This window comes from Somniosus microcephalus, chromosome 15 (assembly GCF_052327205.1).
Source record: "Somniosus microcephalus isolate GS21.2 chromosome 15, FLI_Smic_1.0, whole genome shotgun sequence".
In the NCBI taxonomy this organism is placed as follows: domain Eukaryota; kingdom Metazoa; phylum Chordata; class Chondrichthyes; order Squaliformes; family Somniosidae; genus Somniosus; species Somniosus microcephalus.
In genome coordinates, this window is record NC_141001.1 from 118,682,750 (window position 1) to 118,701,734 (window position 18,985).

The window sequence follows — 18,985 nt, forward strand, 5'->3', positions numbered from 1 at the left end:
CAAGCTTACTCTCATACTCTATTGTCCCCCTCTTAATTAATCCCTTTGTCATCCTTTGCTGAATCCTAAACTGCTCCCAATCCTCAGGTTTGCTGCTTTTTCTGGCCAATTTATATGCCCTCTCCTTGGATCTTATGCTATCCCTAATTTCACTTGTTAGTCACGGTTGAGTCACCTTTTTTTGTTTTATTTTTATGCCAAACGGGGATGAACAAATTCTGTAGTTCATCCATGCGATCTTTAAATGTTTGCCATTGCCTATCCACCGTCAACCCTTTGAGTGACATTCCCCAATCAATCCTACCCAACTCGCGCCTCATACTATCGTAGTTTCCTTTATTTAAAGTCAGGACCCTAATCTCTGAGTCAAATACTTCACACTCCATCTTAATGAAGAATTCTCTCATATTATGATCGCTCTGCCCCAAGGTGCCTCACACAACAAGATTGCTAATTAATCCTTTCTCATTACATAATACCCAGTCTAAGATGGCTTGATTTCTAGTTGGTTCCTCGACATATTGGTCCAGGAAACCATCCCGTATACACTCTAGGAATTCCTCCTCCACAGTATTGTTACTAATTTGGTTAGCCCAATCTATATGTACATTAAAGTCACCCATGATAACTGCTGTGCCCTTATTGCACACGTCTCTAATTTCCCATTTAATGCCATCCCCAACCTCAGCATTACTGTTTGGGGGTCTGTATACATCTCCCACTTACGTTTTCTGCCCCTTGGTGTTTCTCAGCTCCACCCATACAGATTCCACATCATCAGAGCTAATATCCTTCCTTACTATTGTGTTAATCTCCTCTTTAACCAGCAATGCTACCCACCTCCTTTTCCTTTTTGCCTGTCTTTCCTGAATATTGAATACCCCTGGATGTTGAGTTCCCAGCCTTGGTCATCCTGGAGCCATGTTTCCGTAATCCCAATCATATCATATCCATTTACATCTATTTGCGCAGCTAATTCATCCACCTTATTACGAATGCTCCTCGCATTAAGACACAAAGCCTTCAGGCTTGTTTTTTTAACACTCTTAGACCTTTTAGAACTATTATTTACTGTGGCCATGTTTGATTTAAACCCTTGACTTCTCTGCCTGCCACTTTTACTTTTCTCCTTCCTGTCTTTTGCTTCTATCCTTGTTTCTCATTCCTCTGTCTCCCTGCACAGATTCCCAACCCCCTGCCATTTTAGTTTAAACCCTCCCCAACAGCACTAGTAAACACTCCCCCTAGGACATCAGTCCCGGTCCTGCCCAGGTGCAAACCGTCCAGTTTGTACTGGTCCCACCTCCCCCAGAACCGGTTCCAATGTCCCAGGAATTTGAATCCCTCCCCCTTGCACCATTCCTCTAGCCACGTATTCATCTGAAATATCCTTCTATTTCTACTCTGATTAGCACGTGGCACTGGTAGCAATCCTGAGACTACTACCTTTTGAGGTCCTATTTTTTAACTTACCTCCTAACTCCCTATATTCAGCTTTTAGGACCTCGTCCCTGTTTTTACCTATATCGTTGGTACCTATGTGCACCACGACAACTGGCTGCTCACCCTCCCCCTCCAGAATGCTCTGCAGCTGCTCCGAGACATCCTTGACCCTTGCACCAGGGAGGCAACATACCATCCTGGAGTCTCGTTTGCGGCCGCAGAAACACCTAGCTATTCCTCTTACAGTAGAATCCCCTATTGCTATAGCTCTCCCACTCTTTTTCCTCCTGTCCTGTGCAGCAGAACCACCCACGGTGCCAGGAAGTTGGCTGCTGCTGTCTTCCCCCGATAAGCCATCCCCCCCCAACAATATCCAAAGCGGTATATCTGTTTGAGAGGGGGGTGGCCACAGGAGACCCCTGCGCTACCTACCTGCGCCTACTACTCTGCCTGGCGGTCACCCATTCCCTTCCTGCCTGTGCAGCCTTTACCTGCAGTGTGACCAACTACCTAAATGTGCTATCCACAATGTCCTCAGCATCGCGAATGCTCCAGTATGTATCAATTCGCAGCTCTAGCGCCGCAATGCAGTCTGCCAGTAGCTGCAGCTGAATACACTTCCCACACACATGGTCGTCAGAGACACAGGAAGTGTCCCTGCTTTCCCACATAGTGCAGGAGGAGCATACCACGGCACCGAGCTGTCCTGCCATGACTTACCCTTCAATTAATTTAAATTAACTTAAATCAAATCAATACCACCAATTACTCTACAATTAATTGATATACTCAAGGGTTACTTGCACTAGAAACTATAGCCACAACAAAAATTAAGACCTTCTAAACTTTATAAACTATGAACCTTAACTGTCAAACTATAGAGTAGTATAAATACTCCCTGGCCGTACTCACCCAATCAGCTGCTCCCTCTTGCCCACGTCACGTTTTGAATCGTGACGTGGCTCTGGAACGCCGCCGCCGGTCTGAGATTGGTCTCACTGCTCCCGACACCAGCCTGTGAAAGAAAGCCAGCGAAAGTGAGTTTAAATACTCACTGGGTCTCCGGTCTCACCGCTCCCGACACCAGCCTCTGCAAAGAAAGCCCGTATCCCTTGATCCCTCTAGCCTTAACAAATATATCTAACTCCTTCTTGAATATATTTAATAAGTTGGCCTCAACTGCCTTGTGTGGTAGAGAATTCCACAGGTTCACCACTCATTGGGTGAAGTAATTCCTCTTCATCTCTGTCCTAAATGGCTTACCCCTTATCCTTAGACTGTGGCCCCTGGTTCTGGACTCCACCGCCATCGGGAACATCCTTCCTGCATCTAGTCTGTCTAGTCCTGTTAGAATTTTATATGTTTCAATGAGATCCCCTCTCATTCTTCTAAACTCCAGCGAATACAAGCCCAATCGACCCAATAATGAGAGCTGCACGTGGCGATAGAGGGGTAGAACTTGGTAGGCGTTGCGTTTGTCTTTTGGGCATAAGACGGGTGCTAAGTGCACCAATTTAGAAGTGGAATTGCCTGCACCCAATTTGTGATGGCGCTGGTCCCGCTGCTAAATTTGTGGGGACCATTAGTGAGCCTCCTTGGGGGAAACATTCAGTTGTTTGCGCCTCCCGTTAGCTCCTTAAGACGGCGCTAATGGGGCGCAAAGCAACTAGCGCCCGGGCGTGGTGATGTTTGCACCGCTCGCGAAATTAACTAGACATTTTGTGGCGGCGCTAAACTCTACCGCCACGATCTCTGGCGTCGGCAGATCGTGACTTCAGTCGAGTGCGCAACGCCCCGTTAACGCCCCGGACCGAATATTGAGTGGCGCCCCCTGCCTTACCGCCTGCCGCTAACAACGACAGGTTGAGGGGAGCGTTTTGCAGTCAGAAAGGGACTGGGGGAGCGCCATTTAAAGGCGACCGCTTCCTGCCTTTTTTTGTTGGTGACATTTGTGCACCACGCATTCTGAGAGAGAGAGAGAGAGACTTCTGGAGAGATTCAACGCTGTGTGAAGGAGTTTTGGGTACTGAGCAGCACTTTGCAGGTTCATTTTGATTTGACCTTCCTTGCTTCGCCAGCGCTCTGAAGTAGCGCCTCGGTCTTTGCGCCTTAAGATAGGTGTGAATTGCCTGATTTAGCGCTCCAATCACCTCCAGGGGCGATAAAAGCCAAGTTTGCCGTCGGAGGCGATAATTAGCGCCAGGCGCTAAACTTTGCGCACGGCCGATAATGGCGCCCCAAACGGGGCGATACTGAATTTTTCCCCCCTTGCCTATATTAACTAGGGGCCTAACGCTTGTGGAAGGACCCTTCTACAAAATCTGCTCCCGATGAGTGGGGCAAATGTTGGGCCTGTCCCACTCAGGATTCTTCAGTGGCCCCTGTGGCCATCAGCTACCAATAAGGTTTTATTTTCCCTGAGGAGCCAGAGGAGTGGGAGTGGTTCTTCCCTGTCGTCCAGGCAATTGCCTCCCCCTCATCCCCTCCCCTCCCCCTCCCCCCAGAGGCCTCTCTAACCCTCCCCAATTTCCACCCCTTGCCTCAGCTCATCTACCGCTGAAACCCTCATCCATGCCTCTGTTTCCTCCAGACTCGACTATTCCAACGATCTCCCGTCCGACCTCCCATCTTGCACCCTGCGTGAACCTGAGCTCATCCAAAACTCGGCTGACCCGTACCCTAACTCACACCAGGGTCCTGTTCACCTCTCCCAGGAGATCCCACGGTTTCGGGTGGGGTGGGGAATTTATATATTATGATACACAAGGTATCGCAATGGAATAGGACAGGCTCGATGGACCAGAGGGTCTTTACCTGTCTGTCATTGTTCCTATGTTCGTAAGTGACCGATATGGTACAAACTGGAAGGAGGGGAGTTGAATCATTACAGACAGGTTCCAATGTCCACATTTACTGAAAGAAGAAAGAACTTGCATTTCTATAGCGCCTTTCACGTCCTCAGGATGTCCCAAAGCGCTTTACAGCCAATGAAATACTTTTGAAGTGTAGCCACTGTTGTAATGTAGAGAAATGCAACAGCCAATTTGCGCACAGCAAGATCCCACGAACAGCAACGGGATAATGACCGAATAATCTGTTTTAGCGATGTTGATTGAGTGATGAATATAGGCACGGACTCCGGGGAGAACTCTCTTGTTCTTCTTCGAAATAGTGGCCGTGGGATCTTTTACGTCCACCTGTGAGAGCAGACGGGGCCTCAGTTTGACATCTCATCCGAAAGACGGCACCTCCGACAGAGCAGCACTCCACTGGGAGTGTCAACCTAGATTTTGTGCTCGAATCTCTGGAGTGGGGTTTGAACCCACGATCTTCTGACTCAGAGGCGAGAGAGAGTGCTGCCCACTGAGCCACGGCTCTCGGCTGATTTCAGTAAACTGTAGAATCATAGAAATTTATGGCACAGAAGGAGGCCATTCGGCCCATCGTGTCCGTGCCGACCGATAAAGAGCTCTCCAGCCTAATCCCACTGTCCAGCTCTTGCTCCGTAGCCCTGTAGGTTACGGCACTTCAAGTGCATATCCAAGTACTTTTTAAATGTGACGAGGGTTTCTGCCTCTCCCACCCTTTCAGGCAGTGAGTTCCAGACCCCCACCACCCTCTGGGTGAACAAAGTTCTCCTCAACTCCCCTCTAATCCTCCTACCAATTACTTTAAATCTATGCCCCCTGGTTATTGACACCTCTGCTATGGGAAATAGGTCCTTCCTGATGTAAGAAAACTACTAGGCACTTGGTCTAAGCGTTAAACAAAGCTTTAATCAACTGTTTTACAACATGGAGGTCTAGTTGTGTCCTTCACTAGTTCCTGTTAAGGATGTCCTGCGCAAGCTGGGCCCGTGCCCGAGTATTTATACTCTCCCTGGACAGCGCCACCCGTAGGCCGCTCAGTTGATTCATGTCACTTCCTATCCACTCCATCTATCCATGCTGATCCCTTTCTCTTTCTCTCTCGTTCCAGCCAAAGAAGCTTGGCTTTTCGCATTTTGGAAATCTGAGGAAGAAGAAGTTTGATGAGTCGAGTGATTACATTTGCCCCATGGACGCGATTCACCCAGCGGCCAACGGCTCCCAGAGGAACTGTGCGGGATACAGAGCGAAGAAGGACGTGGCGGACCGGGACTTGAGCAGACTGGAGCAGGTGGGGAACCTGAAGTGCTGAACCACTTCAGCGGGAGGCCCTCGGAAAGCCAGGATTGTAAAAATGATAACATTTGGGTAACCGCGCGGAAGGCCGAAGCTCTGGGCCTAGCATCGCTCCCTAACGTACTAACACAGCTGTGGAGGGATCATCCGGAAAGCTCAAGCCAAAGTAACGATCTTAACCGTTCCCAACTGCAGTTTGACGGCGCTGATCGACGGGTAAATAACAATGCGACGTTTCACCGTGACGCCGAGATGTAGCCGTCCCCTCTCGCCCGCCATTCTTTTCATTAACTCTTAAGTGGAGAGAAGTGAGCGCGTGTGTCACTAAAGCATTCGACTTTGTACAGGATCAGCAGAAATATATTTTTTGGAATGAGGAATCGTATCAACGACTTTCGCACCGTGTAATTTTAGACGATCGAAATCTGTATAAAATGTGTTTTAATAATTGCGCGCGATGGATATATTTTATATTTATAATTCGGAGAGGAAGCCATGTTGGGTTGCCTCCTGGTAATTGCCGCTAAACACGGTCCAATGGAAATGGGGGCCGTCCCCCTGCCTCATTCGCCGGGAAAACTCCTCTGTCCCGCTGGCGTAACTTTTCCCGGGATTGGAGGTGGGGGCAGGGGTGGTTCTGAGGAAATTCCCGGTCACTTTGAGTCCGATGTGTCTGCTTCCATCTCGGAGGTAAAAAAAAAAAAATCCTCAGCGCACTGGTCCGATGAACCAGCCCGTCGATGGAGGGATCCACCGCGGCAGACGGCGAAACAACGGGCGCGATGCGTTAAAGTGAACTGACCGGAAATCGCAGGCAGCGCGCCTGCGGGATGCCGAAGTGCGCGCCGAGAGGGCAATATCTGTAAATACGGGGCCCCTACCAAAGGGACAAAGACACTGTCAACGTCTCCTTACTTGGTGCCACCTGTTTATACCGTGTCGTAGTTTAATCTGGTTACCCTCGTCCCATCACACGCGTTCTTTTAAGCCAAGATATTTGACATTCTTCTTAAACCGCTGGCACCGTCCTCTCAAGTTGAACTTTTCTGTCGAATCCCCTAGTCAAGGTTTTACAGTGGGATTGTGAGGGTAGGAATTGATTCAACATTCGGAGAGCGGGACACCTCTGTCTCCGTGCTCTCGGTGCCAGACGTGATTTAACTGGCTGGTTCACGAGTCGATACATAACCTGCACCCTGATTGCTGTCACGCTGCTCTTTTGCCCCACGGCAGGTGATGCGAATTTAGCGCTCCCGGTGCAGGTGTGATCAGATTTAATGTCGGATAAACCACACGGGACGCTCTAAGCTCCCCGGCCAAACTCCCGCCGCGCGCTCCTGTCACGCAAAAGCTCCGTTTTGGGAGCGCCAATTCGTAAATTCGCCCCGATATTTTTATAATGTAGACTTGTGGTCCTAATTGCATGTTTTGTTTTCTAAATAAATATTTATCCTGCAGTGTAAGCGAGGTATATTGAGTGCTGCTGCTTCAGTCGCACCAGTCAGATGATCTAAACTATACAGGTTTCGCTTTAATTACAATTAAGGTTTTGCTCCAAAGAGTTAGGTCCAAAGTTTTGCTGGAACGGCTAGATTGTGGGAGACAAATTATACCAACCTGCACGGTGTCTATTAGCCCAAGACCGATCCACTTGTAAACCAGTAGGCACGGTGAACGCCTTGGATCATTCACTTGTGGGATGTTCTGCCAGCTTCAAGGATTATATTAGGGTCGATGTAATGTCCCATCACTGCAACATCCAGGATGAAGCCCACACAATGGTGGTCCTTTGGATCTGTGGCTCCGTGCAGTTTAATGACAGTCCTTGTGGTGTTCCAGAGGGTGTGACCAAAGCGTAGCCTATGGGAATGGTCCCTTTCCCAAAGGTTTCACTTCAGCTCGGGGTGGCTTGGGGGTAGGGGATGGAAGAGAGAGAGAGAGAGACCATTGAAAACCAATCTGGAAAAATTAGTTCAGCAGCATATTAATAATTAAAGTTCAGGAAAAGGTAAAGGGAAGCAGAACCCTACCTCGGGTGGTTCGGTGTTTGCTTCCCCACCAAACTCTGGATGCCCCTCAGAAAGTCTTGCCTCCGGAGTGACTTTTGTCCAGTTAGCCCATCTCTTTGGGATAGGGGTGGGGGAGAGAAGGGATGAGAGGTTTAAAGTCGGTGGGTGTCAATTTGCCCGCTTCGCGTCTCGTCCAATCTTCCCATCCCTTGGCTTCAGTTTGGTTGCCAGTGTTGGCGGGTGTTGGGGAGATAAGTCTACAGCTCGAAGTGTCCCAACCTGGGGAGGGTGATGTGCGGGAGCGGGAGATGAGAAAGTGATGAATATTGGGGTTGAACGAGGCAGGATACTTTTTGAGGTTTAAATAAATCCACTGAACTGGCTCTTTAAATCACCTTCGTCCAGGATGTCCAAACTGTGGCCCACACAATCTCAACGCAGCCCTGGAAGACCTGGTGCCATGTGAGTTTATATTCTCACTGGCTGCCTCGCCCTGTTTGAATTTTGAGGGAGTTGATTCAGATTAGATTTATTTGCCATATGTAACAAGTACAATGGAATGCTTGTTCCCCGTCGGGACGCGTCAGCTATACATACAGCGCCGCGTTCAGAGTCAATACAATGGCTTCCCGCGGCAGTGGGAGCACGATGTCCCTCAGCCGCTCCGTCCTCCTCTTCACTGCGGCCTCCTCCTCACTGTTGCCGGCTCCACGTGTGGTGGCCTGCTTCTCCCGCTCTGGCCACCATGCCCGGCTCCCCTCCTCCCATCCGGACTGCGAGTTACCCGAAATGGAGCCACCGGCCGACGTGCTGCAGCGTGTCGTGAGTCTGCTGCTGCTGCTCGTTGCCCTGCGCTCCTCTGCCCGGCTCGCCGAACACATCGTCGGGATGTGAATACTCCAATGCGGCCTCCTCTTCACCGGCTCCACGCTCCACAGCCCAGGGCCTACTTCTCTCTCTTCACGGGTCGGCCTCTGGCCGCCATGCTCGGCTCCCCTCCTCCCAGTCGGAATTCCTTCCCGCCGAGGAGCTGCCGGCCGATGTGCTCCAGCGGGTCGGCTTGGCTGCTGCTGCTCCCCGCGCTGCGCTGCCTCTGCCCGACTCGCCGAGCACCTCGCTCCGGTTGCGGGAGCGAGCGGCGAGAGCTGGCCGCCCGAAACAGGGAGAGCGATCTCAGCACTGGACCGTCACGGCCGCCATCTTGATACTTTGGAGGTTTGGGAAAGGGGCTGTTCTTAACGCTGTAGCCGCATTGGTGGATAAATCATAAAACAGTAACAGAAACCTGAGGTGCGTACAAATTAAGGAGAACATGGATTTAATCTCGATTATTTGGCTTCTAGGCCCCATCGCACAGTTACTCAGCCCAGGAACACTTCCTCCAGAGAGTTTAATACACAAGTCGACGCTGATAACTCCCCACCCCCTCCCCGAGTCTTTTATAAAAAACAGCATTTGCCTTATTTCCCAAATTGACATTCTTAAAAGTTGATCAAAAATTACCGATTGGGATTGTATCCTTTTTTAATGCCATTGATAATAGTTTCTTAACGAGTTTTTTTTTATTGAAAGAATTCACCGTTGGGTAATCTTGGATTTTGAGGACTATATAAAATGTTTTAATTTTGTTTTTATAAAATCACGAATAAAGAGATTTTTATTGGAAGATTTTTCTCTTTCATTTTACCTTATAGTGCGTGAGTGGGGTGGGGGGAGGGGCAGGGGGGGGTTTGGAAATAGGAAGAGGTCATCCGATGCCTTTAAGTGGAAGCTCGATATTTACATGGAATAGAAGGTGGGTCGGTGAGAATGAGGGATGTGGTGAGTCGGTGGGAATGAGGGATGTGGTGGGTCGGTGAGAATGAGGGATGTGGTGAGTCGGTGGGAATGAGGGATGTGGTGGGTCGGTGGGGTTGAGGGATGTGGTGGGTCGGTGGGAATGAGGGATGTGGTGGGTCGGTGGGAATGAGGGATGTGGTGGGTCGGTGGGGTTGAGGGATGTGGCGGGTCGGTGGGGTTGAGGGATGTGGTGGGTCGGTGGGAATGAGGGATGTGGCGGGTCGGTGGGGTTGAGGGATGTGGTGGGTCGGTGGGAATGAGGGATGTGGTGGGTCGGTGGGGTTGAGGGATGTGGTGGGTCGGTGGGGTTGAGGGATGTGGCGGGTCGGTGGGGTTGAGGGATGTGGTGAGTCAGTGGGGTTGAGGGATGTGGTGGGTCGGTGGGGTTGAGGGATGTGGTGGGTGGGGTTGAGGGATGTGGTGGGTGAGGTTGAGGGATGTGGTGGGCCGGTGGGGTTGAGGGATATGGTGGGTCGGTGGGGTTGAGGGATGTGGTGGGTCGGTAGGGTTCAGAGATGTGGTGGGCCGGTGGGGTTGAGGGATGTGGTGGGTCGGTGGGGTTGAGGGATGTGGTGGGGTGGGTGGGGTTGAGGGATGTGGTGGGGTGGGTGGGGTTGAGGGATGTGGTGGGGTGGGTGGGGTTGAGGGATGTGGTGGGTCGGTGGGGTGGAGGGATGTGGTGGGTCGGTGGGGTTCAGGGATGTGGTGGGCCGGTAGGGTTAAGGGATGTGCTGAGTCGGTGGGGTTGAGGGATGTGGTGGGTCGGTGGGGTTGAGGGATGTGGTGGGTCGGTGGGGTTGAGGGATGTGGTGGGTCGGTGGGGTTGAGGGATGTGGTGGGTCGGTGGGGTGGAGGGATGTGGTGTGTCAGTGGGGTGGAGGGATGTGGTGTGTCGGTGGGGTTGAGGGATGTGGTGGGTCGGTGGGGTGGAGGGATGTGGTGGGTCGGTGGGGTTGAGGGATGTGGTGGGTGGGGTTGAGGGATGTGGTGGGTGAGTGGGGTTCAGGGATGTGGTGGGTCGGTGGGGTTGAGGATGTTGAAGGTGGGTAGTTGGTGTGGGGTTGAAGATGTTGAAGGTGGTGTTAGGGTCTAATTGGAGCCTGAGCGGGCCAAGTGATATATGAGGTCGACGCGTTATCCAACTTAGACTTATGTGAATAAACTCACACAACCAAATAGTTTGAGAGAAGTAAAAATGCACAGTTTAATGTACAGAGCGCTCTGGGAGAAGAAGAACAGTGGACCCCGCGGTCTCAGCTGCCAGCTTCTCGGTTTTACAATAGTAGCCGAGCTTCTTTTATACAGTTTAAAAACAGGAAAGGCACCATATCAGCAGTTATTACATTAATTCCTTGGCCAATCTGATAATTTAGCATCCTTCAACTTTTGCCAATCCGATACCTTAGCAACCCTTAATCACATTCTGTCAAAAACAAGTTAATTATATTATTACTAGCTGAAGTGCCCGGCGGTGCCGAGGCTTTTTCGAGGGCACGTTGTTGTTGGAAGAGAGAGAGAGCGCGACTGGGGGGTAGAGAGAGAGCGACTGGGGGGAAGAGAGAGAGAGACTGGGGGGAAGAGAGAGAGCGCGGGTGGGGGGAAGGTGGGGGGGGAGGGGTGAAGGGGGAAGGGAGGGGCGGTGGGGGAAGGGGGGGAAGGGAGGGGCGGTGGGAGAAGGGGGGGAGGGGAGGGGGGAAGGGAGGGGGGGCGGGAGGGGGGGAAGGGAGGGGCGGTGGGGGAGGGGGTGGAAGGGGGAAGGGAGGGGCGGTGGGGGAAGGGAGGGAGGGGGGAGGGAGGGCGGGGGTGCCCCCCACCGAGGGCCCCCCCCGAGGGTCGCGGCCCCCCCCCCCAAGGTGAAGACCGCCGATTGCGGCTGTGCGAGACGGCCGGCAGGCCCGGTTGCCAGGGTAACCCTTGACACTCAGCAAGCCCCGCCCCCCGGCCGAGCCAGAGAGAGACGCCGCGTCTCAGCTCTTGCTGCGCGCGCACCCTTTAGTAAGGTAGCGGCGCTGGGCTGAGGCCCGCCCCTCCAGCCTTCGAGTGGGGCCGGGAGGTGCCTAGCTCGGGCATCGGTGCGGAGAAGAAGCCGAGGCTTCGAGGCCTACCTGGAAAAACGGGGAAAGGTAGGAAAATTAATGAGATTAGATAAGGTAATTCGTTTCTAAATCATTTTTTTAAAAAACAATATGTGTTTTAAAAGCAACGTTTTTTTTAAAGACGCAGAAAGCGGGAAAAACAAAGGAAAAGTTTGGAATCAAGACGGCGGCGACTCACCTCGGTTCAGAACGATAATAAAGCCCACCCACACACGCACCGATTGGCCCGGCCGCACGCGGCAGCAAGCCGCCGTACGATTGGTCGACCTCGAGGTCACTCTGTCGCTAATGAGTGGATAATGAGATGCTAATGAGCAGAATGTTGAAGGTTTTTGGGATACCGCGGGCGCGATTTTAGCCCAGCCGAAACGTAAATACGCTTAAAACCGTCTCGGAAGCATAAGCTTTCTTTGGAGGTAACGCGCGCGTAGGTACGCCCTGTAACTTTCGAGCGCATAGCCCGCCAGACGCACACGCGATGACAGACAGAATGACAGACAGACAGAAGGACAGACAGAACGACTGATTTATGTATATAGATACCGTTAGCTAGCTTCTTTCACAAACAACTTAATTATATTACTATTAGCTTCTTTCATGTGACATGTTGATATTTCGCAACCCTATTCTCACAGTGATACCTACGTCCTGCCAGTTGTGTAACCCCGCCCTTAAACACCCTTTACCTCCCTTGTTCTTCCTAAACATAATTTTTCGCTCTTACAGTTTTACCCCAACAGTTGACTAGCCGTTCCTGTCTTACGTCTGTACAAGTGATATCACAAGTTGGTGCAAGCAGATCAAGTCAGCTGTCTGTTATGCCAGTGTCTGCAAAATGTCAATAAATGTCAAGTATTTCAGCAGGCACTACGGTGCCATTTTAAATTTTCCTCCAACAGCGGGTAGTTGGTGTTGTTCTGTCAAAAGGTTCATCGCAGCTCATGGTCTTTTTCTATTCCTAACAAAAAACTCTTACAGAATGACTCGTCATTCCTGCCCCTGCTCACCATAATTAATTCTGGGAAGACTTTCGATGGCAATAACTTGGCTGTTAATCAGCCGCTACCGTTAAGATAGGAAAATTTTAACCTGCATCCAATTTCAAACCCTTTTCGAAGGGTTCGAGTTTCATGATCTGGCAACTCAGTACTAGTTGAGCTTATACTTCCTCGTCATTGTTTGTTCAGTTTGGTGTTTGTGGGCCTGAAGGTTTGGGAAAGGGATTGTTCTTAGCGGAGCTGTCCTATAGGAGAATATATCCTAAATCAAAACCAAAACCTGTTGGTTATCAGTAGCTTGAGATCCAGGCAGTTTAATGGGGATGTTACCATTGTCCTTAGGCCCCAGGATCCAGGCTACCAGAGACACAAATAGCTTGGATGCCATTCACAGAATCACAGAATCACAGAAACCCCACAGTGCAAATAGAGGCCATTTCGGCCCATCGAGCCTGCACCGACACATATCCCACCCAATCCCCGTAACCCCTACATCATATCCCACCCTATCCCCACGTATTTAATCCCCCTAACACTAAGGGTCAATTTATCATAGCCAATCAACCTAACCCGCACATCTTTGGACTGTGGGAGGAAACCGGAGCACCCGGAGGAAACCCACGCAAACACGGGGAGAATGTGCAAACTCCACACAGACAGTCACCCGAGGCTGGATTCGAACCCGGGTCCTTGGCGCTGTGAGGCAACAAACATTGATTTTTTTTTGGCATCATCTCAAAAGTTGGATTGTGGGAACCAGAAGTGTGGCCACTTTTTTACCTTTTCACACGAGCCACGTTTCACAGCTGCCACACACCTGGTACGGTGGAGCTCATTTCCCTTTCAGATGGAACAAATAACCTAATGTACTTGGCAATAAATCTATTATTTTTAAGCTCTCTCTATTTCTACACTTTAGTCGACCCATTGTCGGGCCCAGAACCGAAACCACTGAGACCCAAGTCAGACTCGCTTTCACGAACAGAAAGTACAAATAAATCTGTATGATATTTAGAGTCATAAGTCATAGAGTCATAACGGCACAGAAGGAGGCCATTCAGCCCATCGAGTCCGTGCTACAAAGAAACACTTTCATTTACAGAAGCATCTTAAATTACAAGACTTTATTGAAAAGTATGTTGGCCTAATCACTTAAAAGAATGACATGACTTGAGTGGAGCGAGCTCGGGAGGAAGAGGTATCTTTGGACCTCTGGTTCCCAAAGCTATCCACCACTGGGGGTTTTCCTCACCTCATGTCTGGGTCTGTTGTAGACTCACTGATAGAGATTGATCGCTGTGATTGATCAACAACTCCACTATCATTGTATCATGCGACTCCCAGGATGGTAGAAGGTGAACCAGATGGACCTTCACTCTGTAACCTCCTCCAGTCCTGCAACCCACCAAGATCTCTGCGTTCCTCCAACTCTGGCCTCTTGTACATCCCCCCACTCCCTTCGCCCCACCATTGGCGGCCGTGCTTTCAACTGTCGGGCCCTAAGCTCAGGAATTCCCTCCCTAAAGCTCTCCACCTCTTTCTCCTCGTTTAAGACGCTCATTAAAATCCACCTCTTTGACCAAGCTTTTAGTCATCTGTCCTAATGTCTCCTCCTTTGGCTCAGTATCAAGTTTTGTCTGATAATCACTCCTGTGAAGCTCCTTGGGACGTTTTCCTAGGTTTAAAGGTGCTATATAAATACAAGTTGTTGTTGTATATTTCCCAATCAGCAAAGTTCACATCCGAATCTGTGCCGATCTTTAGGCAGAGGTTAACTCGATAATTGTAAAGGAATTTAAAGGAATGGCGTCTTGGGCAACTCAATACTAAACTGTCCGTCCAACACAGAGCAGCATTCAACAAGGCCAATAGGATCTTTGAACCATGTAGCCAAAAGAGTGAGATACAAGTCAGAGGAGGTGCTGATCATAGAATTGCACAGCACAGAAGGAGGCCATTCGGCCCATCGTGCCTGTGCCGGCTCTTTGAAAGAGCTCTCCAATTAGTCCCACTCACCTCGACTCTTTCCCCACAGATACAAATGTTTCCTTTTCAAGTATTTATCCAATTCCCTTTTGAAAGTTACTATTGAATCTGCTTCCACCACCCTTTCAGGCAGCGCGTTCCAGATCACAACAACTCGCTGCGTAAAAAAAAAAACTCCTCATCTCTCTCCCCTCTGGTGCTTTTGCCAATTACCTTAAATCTGTGTCCTGTAGGAGTCTACGTACTCCTAGCAAAAAATACTGAACTCGGAGAGGTTCAACAGAAAAGGTTTAATTGTTGAGGCTGCATGCTGAACACAAAATGGAGTCCATGACTACACCAAGTACGACTGCCTTTCATCAGTGCACAGCTTCGACTCCCCTCCCCCGCTCTGGGCTTAACTATGTTGCAGATCGAGTTTCTTAAAGGTGTGATCCTTCTTAAAGGCATGACGCCTGATTTATAGTCTACGGACCGGAAAGCGGATTGTGTCCTTTCTGTGATCGGTACGCCACATAGCTGCCCCCCAGAATCCGCTAGTAGGGAGTGTACGAACCGGCGTGGCGGCTTGATGGCACGGCCGGAACGGCTCTTGGCGGTTGGTGTCGGGAGCGGGGCGGTCGGACGCGTCGGGCTCTTAGGCGGTCTGCCCCGCGGTGGGGGTTGGCCCACTTGAACGGGTTCGTCGGGCTCTAGGTGCGCCAGCTTGAGCCGGTCGACCGACACCTTGTCAGTTCTGCCGCCCACTTCGAGGAGGAAGAACTTGTTCCCCATCTGGAGTACCTTGCAGTGTCCATCGTATGGGGGCCGTAGAGGTCCTCGGTGGGCGTCATGGCGCACGAAAACAAATTTGGCCATGTGCAGGCTAGGTGGTACGCGGGTTGCTGGTTCGCCGTGCCGGCCGGTGGGTACCAGAGCGAACTGTTGTGCTCGGTTGGCGAAAGCGTGGCGTTGCTGGTCAGCCGACCAGGGGGTCGTGGCGGTGGGCAGGAACTCTCCGGGTATGCACAGTGGCTGGCCGTACACGAGTTCCGCCGCCGAGGCTTGCAGGTCTTCCTTGACTGCGGAGCGTAGGCTGAGTAGCACCCACGGGAGGCGGTCAATCCAAGCCTCGTCCTCAAGGCTGGCGCAGAGAGACGCCTTCATGGACCTGTGGAATCGCTCGCACAGTCCGTTGGCTTGGGGGTGGTAAGCCGTGGTGCGGTGAACGGCCACCCCGAGGTTTCGGGCGATGGTGGCCCACAGATCAGAGGTGAACTGCGGGCCTCTATCCGATGTCATGTCGGAGGGGGCGCTGAACCGAGCGACCCAGGTACCGATGAACGCCCTCGCGATGTCGGCGGTGGTGGTAGATGTCAGTGGAATGGCCTCAGGCCAGCGGGTGGTACGGTCCACGATTGTCAGCAGGTGCGTGTGACCTTGTGATGGCGGCAGGGGGCCAACGAGGTCGATGTGGACGTGGTCGAACCTTCTTTCTGGCACGGTGAACTCCTCGAGTGGGGCTTTGACGTGCTGGTGGATTTTGGCACGCTGGCAAGCTATGCAAGATCTGGACCAGACGCGCACATCTTTGCGCAGGCCACGCCAGACAAATCGGTTGGCCACCAGTCTAATGGACGTGCGGGTGACGGGGTGTGAGAGGCCGTGGACGATGTCGAACACCCTTTTTCGCCAGGACGCCGGGACTACGGGGCGGGGTTGTGCCAAGGAGGTGTCGCATTTGACTGTGACGGCGGACAGGCCGCAGGCGACGTCGGTCAGTCGCAGCCCTGGGAGGGTTGTGGGCGCGGAGAGCAGATCGGGGTCGGTGCGTTGCTCCACTGCCAGTTGAGCATAGTCCACTGCCAGGTGGGCGCCGTGGACGGCGGGGCGGGATAGGCAGTCGGCCACCACGTTGTCTCGACCGGAGACATGCCGGATGTCCGTGGTGAATTCGGACACGGCGGCGAGCTGGCGTTGTTGCCTGGCTGACCACGGGTCCGCAGATTTCGCCATCGCGAATGTCAGGGGTTTGTGGTCGACAAACGCGGCGAAGGGGCGGCCCTCCAGAAGAAATCTAAAATGGCGACCTGCCAGGTACAGTGTGAGGAGCTCGCGGTCAAAGGCACTGTATTTGGCCTCCGGGGGGCGCAGTTGGCGGCTGAAAAAGGCTAGCGGTTGCCAGGCCCCGTCGACCCACTGTTTGCAGACGGCGCCGACCATGTGGTCGGAGGCGTCCGTGGTGAGGGCCACCCTGGCGTTGGGCTGTGGGTGAGCGAGCATGGTGGCGTCGGCGAGCGCCTTTTTGGTCGAGTCGAAAGCAGTCAACATGTCCGCCGACCACTCGATCGCCATTCTGTCTTTCTTACCCCGGAGGGCTTCGTATAGGGGCTGCATGAGGGAGGCCACTCTGGGAATGAAGCGGTTGTAAAAGTTGACCATCCCCAAGAACTCCTGGAGGCCTTTGATGGTGGTAGGCCAGGGGGAACTGCTGGACGGCTTGCACCTTGGCGGGCAGGGGAATGGCTCCGTCCTGCGTGATGTGGTGGCCGAGGAATTCGATCCTGCTGAGGCCGAATTGGCACTTGGCTGGGCTGATGATGAGCCCGTGCTCAATGAGCCGCTGGAACAGGGTGCGGAGGTGCTCGATGTGTTCCTGCTTGGAGGAACTAGCTACCAGGATGTCATCCAGGTAGACAAAGAGGAACTTCAGGTCCCAGAGGACCGAGTCCATGAGCCGCTGGAAGGCCTGGGCTGCGTTTTTGAGGCCGAAGGGCATTCGGAGGAACTCGAATAGCCCGAAAGGGGTGATTATGGCCATCTTGGGAACGTCCGTGGGGTGGACTGGCACCTGATGGTAACCGCGCACCAGGTCGACTTTGGAGAAGACTGAGCGGCCGGCCAGTCTAGCCGAGAAGTCTTGAATGTGCGGTATGGGGTACTGATCCGGCGTGGTGACGTCGTTTAGGCGCCGGTAGTCCCCGCAGGGACGCCATCCCCCGTTGGGTTTGGTGACGATGTGGAGTGGGGAGGCCCAGGGGCTGTTGGAGCGGCGGATGATGCCGAGCTGTTCCATTGTGGCGAACTCGGCCCGTGCGATCTCCAGCTTGGCCGGGTCCAGCCTGCGGGCGTGGGCATACACCGGTGGGCCTGTGGTGGGGATGAAGTGTTCTACCCCGTGCTTAGCAACCTTCACGGAGAAGGTCGGGTTGGTGAGGGCTGTGAACTCAGCCAGGAGTGCTGAGTAGTCGTCCGTTGAGCGGGCGCGGCACTGCCACGCCATTTCGGCGGGTTGTGGGGGGGCCATGGCACCCGGGATAGGTAACATGGTGTTCATGTCCACGAGGCGGCGCCGAGGCATGTCGACCAACAGGCCGTGGGTGCACAGGAAATCCGCACCGAGGAGCGGGGAGAGCACCTTGGCGGTGATAACTCCCAGTGGTAGCGGCGGCCTGCGAGGTCGATGGTGACGGTGCGGGTGCCGTACGTCCGGATGTCGGTGCCGTTGGCGGCAGCCAGCGCAGGGCCACGGCCGCCTCACTGGATCTCGAGGGCGGACGCGGAGATGATGCTGCGCTGCGCGCCCGTGTCGCATAGGAAACGGCGTCCGGAGGCGCTGTCCATAACGTACAGCAGCGCGCCTGCTTGCCCCACGGCCATCGTGTAGGCTGGTGTGGGGGCGGTTGGAAACGTGCAGGGATGGCTGCAGCGGCGTGCCCGTGCGCCGAACCGGGTATGGAAGTAGCAGTAGCCCTGGGTCGGAGGGCTTGGGGGACGTGGGGGCCTGGGGGGCCTCGTGGCCGAGCTGTGTGGCCGCGCGATAGAGGGTGGAGCGCGCGCCGACGCTGCGGAGGCCAGGTCGGGGGTGACGGCGTGGTTGGAGCTGGCGGACAGGAGCTTATCGGCTTCGTCAGCCAGGGCCTCGAGGTCCATAAGGCTGGATGCCACGATCGCCGGGCGGATGTTGGGAGGTAGTTGGCGGATAAAGAGCGTGCGGAAGAGGGAGCTGGGTGGTTTCTCGTCGGTCAGAGCAAGCATGTGTGAGAGCAAGTCTGACGGCATGGAGTCACCGAGGCCCGGGAGGTCGAGGAGGTGGCGGTTGCGCAAGAATTGGGAGGCTGTGAATTTTTTAATGAGTGCAGCCTTGAGATGTGCGTACTTGCCTTCCTCCGGAGGGTTTTGTAGTGTTGTCCAGACTTTCGTGATTGTGGAGCTGCCCAGGGAGGCGAGGAGGTAGTCGTACATCGTTGCGTCGGCAGTGATGCCGCGGAGTCGGAATTGCGATTCGGCTTGAAGGAACCAGGTTCTCCCAGAACTCCGGCAGCTTCACAGAAACTGCGTTTGTGTCAGCCATGGTTACGCTTAGGAGTCGTCCTGAGCGTCGGGGTCACCAATGTAGGAGTCTACGTACTCCTAGCAAAAAATACTGAACTCGGAGACGTTCAACAGAAAATGTTTAATTGTTGAGGCTG

General features: G+C 52.9%; 1 protein-coding gene across 10 annotated transcripts in view; it reads left to right on the forward strand.

Moving 5' to 3' along the window:
* Positions 1–18,985, forward strand: part of ppfibp2b (PPFIA binding protein 2b) — a 474,628-nt gene that overhangs the window by 442,190 nt on the left and 13,453 nt on the right. For 9 of the 10 annotated variants that reach the window (XM_086008336.1, XM_086008341.1, XM_086008339.1 and 6 more), the window contains one exon: positions 5,422–5,601. In XM_086008336.1, the coding sequence (XP_085864462.1) occupies positions 5,422–5,601 (180 nt within the window). Of the gene's footprint in view, positions 1–5,421; positions 9,282–18,985 lie in introns of those variants that run through there. The other variant, XM_086008344.1, reaches the window with a different exon arrangement.